This window comes from Pistacia vera, unplaced genomic scaffold (genome assembly GCF_008641045.1).
Source record: "Pistacia vera cultivar Batoury unplaced genomic scaffold, PisVer_v2 Contig158, whole genome shotgun sequence".
Taxonomy (NCBI): Eukaryota; Viridiplantae; Streptophyta; class Magnoliopsida; order Sapindales; family Anacardiaceae; genus Pistacia; species Pistacia vera.
Window position 1 is genome coordinate 1220249 of NW_022195663.1, and position 7036 is coordinate 1227284.

At 35.7% G+C, this 7036-nt stretch overlaps 1 protein-coding gene across 1 annotated transcript; it reads right to left on the reverse strand.

The window, feature by feature from the left end:
• Positions 1–6161: 6161 nt before the first annotated feature.
• Positions 6162–6515, reverse strand: LOC116124973 (uncharacterized mitochondrial protein AtMg00810-like). Its single transcript, XM_031410716.1, has one exon. It carries the CDS (start codon positions 6513–6515, stop codon positions 6162–6164), a length of 354 nt encoding a protein of 117 aa, XP_031266576.1.
• Between the last annotated feature and the right edge of the window lie 521 nt (positions 6516–7036).

Sequence of the window (7036 nt, forward strand, 5' to 3'; positions counted from 1 at the left end):
TCATCAGATCATGGGAAACTCCGGAGCAAAGGAAGAACCAAAAACCTTCTGATTCTATATATTCTGCGGTTTCATTAGAATAGGCTGAGAAAGAGATCAGTGTTGTCAATGTTCAGAATGTATGGCCGCCCCTTCTCCTCCAACATCTCGTTCAACTGATTATCAAAACAGATCATGATAAGCTCATTGGACCAAAAATTTGAATCTTAACAATGTTGAGCTGCCGGTTTCTGATATGAGTGTTTTAAAAAAATTGGCTTACAAGAGAGTCCGGTGTCCAGCAGCATTTAGAAATTCCTAGAGCTCCAAAAGAACTAATTGAACTCAGAAGAGTCACGACTCACGAGATGTAACAGTTGAGAACCATTGCTCATTTTCTACGTGTAAATCAAATTAGCTAAACTTGTAACTGAAATCTCTGTTGTCTCAATGAGATTTCCTACCTCAAGTTGCTTGAGCCCTTCTGATTCTCATTTACTAGAACTCTATTTGGGTTAGCCTTCTTAACATAGCCCAATCAATCACATCGACTCAGTTTATACAATCTGGCCTAATGGCATTCCCCTGCATCAACTCAGTTTAAACATTATTGGTTTGGAGATAGAGAGAGCCTTTGAACTTTTATTTTAACCTCTCAACTCTCAAGTCTCATGTAAAATTTTAAAGTACTATCTATGATGGCTCACCCCAATCGTAACCCAATAATATAAAACAACATTCAGCTCCAATCTTATATGACTTTGATCTTTAATTTATAATCCATACAAAGTCATTAGTCACAGTTTTCTTTTAACTCATTAAATAAAAATATATGAATTTAAGTTCCAAATTTAACTTTTATCTCGTCCCATTCTTTGTTAACTTTTGTCAAATTCAAGATTGCCACTGCATATTGATCATAGAAGAATGGCGCCGCCTTAGTACACAAAAATGAGGAGACCTAACACTAAATAAGCCTAAATAAGCCCACAAACTCTAACAGAAATGGAGAGAGAAAAGCTTTATTGTATTGTTCTAACTTGAAAGCAACACTTGGAATGAATTACAAGTAGATCTGACGGCCTAGACCTATACATATCCATTAAGATGAATGGTTATGATTAAGTGTACAAGCAATAGAATCTTAGTCCTATTATGTTGCTTTTTTGTGAATGAATATTTTGGAAGCTTCTAAAAATATTTTTCGGTATATTCTTTAATGATTCTGAATAGGTCTTAGTCAAGCCCCTTGAATTGGATATTGGGTCTCATATGAACATGGGCTTAGACCAGACGCAACAATACAAAAGGTAGAATTTTGTAGTTGCTAAGATAAGCATGTCCTTGGGAAGTATAATTTCAAAAACTGTGACCCTGTTGAGATCCCACTCACCCATTTTAGGTTCCTGGCTACAAATGATTACATGAATGTCAAAAAACAATTTGTTTCTACCAAGATTGAATTAGGCCATAACAATTTGCTTTAACCTTTATATACTTCGTAAATGTTGCGAACAAAAACACCTCTCTTTTTGCGGTCGAATGGCAAACCCTTTAGTCATTGAGGTTAGTTATACCCAGAGGTCCTATGTTTGAGTCACGAAAGAGGTAATTATTGGGTTTCCCAAAAAAATGTTGTGAACAAAAACGACATGTATATTTTGATGAATGTTAGTTGATCCCCCAATATCTCTCTCTAAATCATAAAAAACCCAATTTTTATGGTTCTTGTTAGGGGTGTTCGGTTTCGGGTACCCTGCTTTTTTTTAAGGAACCAAAACCGAAACCGATAGTTCCTTGAAATTTGGAATCGGAACCGAAACTTGTAACAATGGTTCCGATTTCGGTTTTGGTTTCGGGTACGCTGTAAAATTACATTACCCCCAAAATCTTTTCAAAATAGAAAAAAACCCTTAAAAACTTACAAATACACCCCCCTCCCCCCACCCACCTGGCACTTGTTAACAAAAATAAAATTACAAATTATAAACTCCATTACTTTATAAAGGTAAATTCTTAAAAGTCAAACCAACTTACTTTAAATATTATTAAATATAAATGTATTTACAATACTTTTTCTACAAAAGTTTTTATTAACCCCCTACTCCTTAATTTTATTTTATATTAGTCTCGGTTACCGATTCTAGTTCCTAACTATAGAAACCAGAACCGCACAGTGACAGTTCCAAAAATTTGGAACCGAAACCTACCCGTTGACGGTTAGTTCCGGGTAGGAATGGAAACCAAACCCCGAGTACCCACCGGTTCTGGTTCCAATCGGTTCTTTTGAACACCTCTAATTCTTGTGGACCTAAGTGATATTTATCATCTAGTCAAATCTAAATTAAGAAGGAAAAAAAAAAAAAAAAATACTTACTCCTATTAGGGTTGAATCTAAGATGTCGGCCAGCCTGCCACCACGATTTACCATGTTAGATATCTATAGGAAATTTTTGGAATTTCAGGTTGTATGAAATTTACCTTAAATATTGAGGAAAAATGTAAAGTTTAGTTTTAGAATATGGGTGGATACATAATTTTGTTTAATAAAATTTTATTCACAACGGATTCAGAATAATTTTAATAAACTTAAATAACAACACTCATAGTCATGAAATATAGGATGAACTAATTAAACTCATATCTGTATACAATTGAGCAAACAGTACTCTAGCATCATCATTAAACAAATATACTAAAACAAAATACAACCTCAAATCAGAGACAACCATTTATTAAAAAACTTCCAAACGGAGGGAGCAAAGGTCTCCAATGGTGGCCATGCAACATCAATCCATAAAAGAGACGATAAACCAAGAAGAGGAGAACAAGAGCCAACTCCTAAACAATAAATAAACACACAACAACTCACGATGCCACAAAAGGCTGCATCGACAAAAGGCTGCATTGACATGATTCGCTCCAAACAATTTCTCGACCCATTTTTTGTAATAAGTCATGCATTTTAACTTTGTTGTTTGCTACAAATATAAAATGTTTAGTAAGGAGAATATTGAGCCCCATCTTCGTAGAGAAGTTATTCTTGACCTCCAGAGTACTTTTTATGTGATCTATGTCCATTCCATTAAAAAACGATGCAATATCTTCAAATATTTCTTTGCTTCATCACTTAATCCATTATAACAGATTTTTAGCACTTCCTATAGGAAATTCACACCACCATTTCTCTCCAGCATATTCAGTGTTCTTTCCCATTCTTGAGGTCTCTTGCCATATAGAAAGGACCCCAAAATTTTGAGAAGAAATGGAACGCCTCTAGCATGTATTATTACCTTGTTTGACAACTCCAAATAACGTTCCCCTAGATCATGATCTTCAAAGGCATACGAATTAAAAAGTATAAGAGTTTCAGCATGCAATAGTCCCTCAACCTTGCGCGTTTTATCCGCTCCACATTTTTTCAAGACTTGATCATCTCTTGATATTATAATGATCCGACTCCAAACCAACCAAGACCTCCGATTAAAAATTCTATCTGTCCACCTTGTGTCACATTATCAAAAACCATGAGAACCATTCTGCTGTCTGCAGCTTTTTATTTTGCAGCAGAGAGGTAATCGTTTTTATCTTCAAGTGTTATTGCTGAAAGAATTTCTTGCCTTAGGGTACTTAGTCCATCACTTCTCTCAACTTCTTCCTTAACATTATCGATAAAGCAATACCTGTCAGAATGTTGATAGTAGGGTTTTCAGTGAAAATTATTGCATCGAGAAGGAGTTTATTTTAGAGTATTAAATCTTATTAATCTTGAGAAATAAATAAATATTTATTTATAGTGATTAAAATATTCTTCATCACCTTCATACTATATATATATATATATATATATATATATACAACCAGATAGGTTGGTTACTTATCAAAGTAGTCCTCCATATGTCTGACTTCTTCTTATAACGTTCTTCAAGAAGCAGCAGCCATAGCCATCACACATTCACTCATACAAATACAAGATATAATGATAAAACTTAATTACAAAACACCATTGCGCGCCTTTAATAGACAACGTATCAGGAACCCCACCATGAAATTTCTAAATCGACTTGTCTTCACCTTGTGTTTCCGTTTCTGTTTCTTAAACCTAACCCGGATTAGTGTCTAAAGGGGGCTCACTATGAAATTTCAATATCGACTGGGCTGGAATTAATCTATAACTGGTAATTGCTTTGTTTTTTATTACTTTTACTTCAACAACCACATGGAAGATGTTTAATATATGTATATTTAATTAATTAAATGAAAATTCTATCATACTTCCTATCAAGGATGACAACTTCGCTTTGCCCACCATTCACGGCAGATACTTATCATATGGCGGCTCAGTACAGTACAGTAGGTGATTGCGTTTCAAGTTGGAAAAACCATTATTTTCTTTAATAAAAAACAAAGAATATGATAACTTGTACCATTATTCTTTTTAATCCAATCAGTATTTCTGCTTCTTTTACGCTGTTGACAATCTGTTCATTTAGCACATTGTTTTAAGAACCAACCCGACGTTGATGACAATATGTTCATTTAGCACAATGTTTTAAGAACCAACCCAACACATGATTCAGTCTGGTGATTGGATGTCAGGTTGACCTGTTCAAACGGCCTAATCGACGGGTTGAACCGGTGACATTATTATGCTAACGTCAGCATGATGACATCGGTGTTAGAAAAAAACTCTTATTTTGTTCAAAACTTAAATATTCAAATATCAATGGTATAAAACTATTTGTTGTATAACAGTTGTACAATTGTTAATTTTTTTATCTTTATGAATCAAATATTACTCACTACCGGTGTTTTAAAACCCGACCCAGCCGATTGAATCGGTTAAATCGGGACCTGGGGCCTTCACCGGGTCAGGTTTCAAATTTTTCTATTCATTAAAAACCCTAGAAATTAGGATGTCAATCCGTGAACAATTGAAGGCTGGAATGTTAGGGCTTTTGAAAAGGAATGGTCGGTGAGTGCAATAATGGCGACAGTGGTGATTTCGGTGAGTGAATCAACTAGAAATCGTAAAACTATGTCGCCAGAAAAAGCCAATTGTTGTCAGTGATTGGGGAGGTGAACGGGTGAGGGGTGACATGAGTTTTGGTCAGGAGAATGAGGGGAGTATTTTCGTAATGATGGAGAGTGTTGTCGTTGCTAGAAACAGACTTTATTTGTCGACGCCGATGTTGGTGTTTGGGGTGTTTTGTAAGATTTCAAATCTATAGGGACTTACAATAATTTTTAGGGGTATTTTTTGTTAGATTTTAAACCTTTGGACACCAGTTTGACCTACCGGTTAAACCGGTCAACCTGGGACCCAACCACTTTGTCAGGTTTCACCCCGAGTTGGGGTTTAAAGCACTACTCACTACTCAGTAAATATTGTAAGATTTTGAACAGGAGATGGCAAAAGAGACAATTGTATTGTTGAAGAATGCCAAGAAGAATAAAAGGTCGGCAATAGAAGCAACTATGTTACTGAAGAATGCCAAGAAGAAGAAGAAAGAAATATAGATGAATGTGTGTATTTCGTATATATTGTAATGTGTGCAAATGTCTATTTATATAGAGGCTATGTAAATAATAAAGGAAATACAATCAATCTAAATAATTACACAATATTACAGCAAATAAATCAGTAGTATAAAATCTGCAGTAATTTTGTCAATGCCTGATTCTAGCAGCATAATCTGGTTGCATTCCATATTGCATCACTCACCTTCAAGCGGATGGTTTGTAGATGTGGAAAACTCCCAACTTGTGTAGTAAATATGAATGATGACAACTGCATGGAGGCTTCGTGAAAATGTCCACTGGTTGTTCTACAATTCTGATGTGCATGGTCTTGATAATCCTTTCTTGAATCTTTTCTCTAACAAAATGAAGTCAATCTCTATATGTTTATTCCTTTCATGGAATACTAGATTTGTTGCGATGTCAATAGCAGCTTTATTTTCACAGTACAAAGTGATAGGTTTTCCTGTTTGCGCCTCTAAATCTCTCAATAATCCAAGGATCCAAACAATCTCATTAGTTGTCTTTGCCATGGCTCTGTATTCTACTTATGCTAAAGAAAGTGATATTGTTGATTGCTTCTTTGTTTTCCACGAGATAAGTGATCCTCCAATTTTAATATAGAACCCAGTGAGTGACTTTCTCGTCATAGGACATGTACCCTAATCTGAATCGCAATATGCTGTGACATCTAGATTTTCATCTCTTGGTAAAAGAAGTCCTAGGCCAGAGCATCCTTTCAAGTATTTTAGCACTTTAATTGCTACATCCATATGAGACTGTTTTGGGCTATGGATAAACCGACTCAAAATGTGAACAGCATAGCTTATATCAGGACGTGTCATGGTGAGATAAATTAGTCTTCCCACAAGCCTCTGATAGTGAGATGGATCTTCCAATGGAGGATCATCTTCTGAAGATGATGTTGCATGATCATATTGCCAGGTTGTAAGCTCAGTGTTTTGTTCAACAAGAATGGCACTCGGTTTGCATGCAAATAAACCAGAGTCTGACATAGGCTCAAGGACATTCGTTGACTAAGAGATATCCCAGATGAAGATCGTGCGATCTCTATCCCCATGAAATATTTAAGCTCCCTCAGATCTTTTATACGAAAGTGTCTATTGAGATGCTCTTTTAGGGTACGGATGTTGTCCTCATTATTTCCTATGATTAGAATGTCATCCATGTAAATAATGAGAGCAATGAAAGGCGTACCTTTGCACCATGAAAAAGAGAATAGTCGTGCTTGGATTAAACAAATCCTATGCTTGTAAAGGCCTGAGAACTTTGCATTCCACTGGTGTGATGCTTGCTTTGAACCATATAAGGACTTTTGTAGATGACTACTAGATTCTCCCCCTGTTTGCGAAGTCCTAGTGAGAGATCCTTGTAAATCTCCTCATGAAGATCCCCATGGAGAAAGACATTATGAACATCTATTTGTTGAAAGGACCAATTGCGGATAACAGCTATGGACAAGATAGCTCGAACGGTAACATGTTTGACCACCGAGGAAAATGTTTCTTGGTTGTCA

Bases quoted from the DNA above. Each gene is read 5' to 3' on its own strand.
- LOC116124973 (XM_031410716.1), bottom strand. From the start codon at position 6,515: ATGTCAGACTCTGGTTTATTTGCATGCAAACCGAGTGCCATTCTTGTT.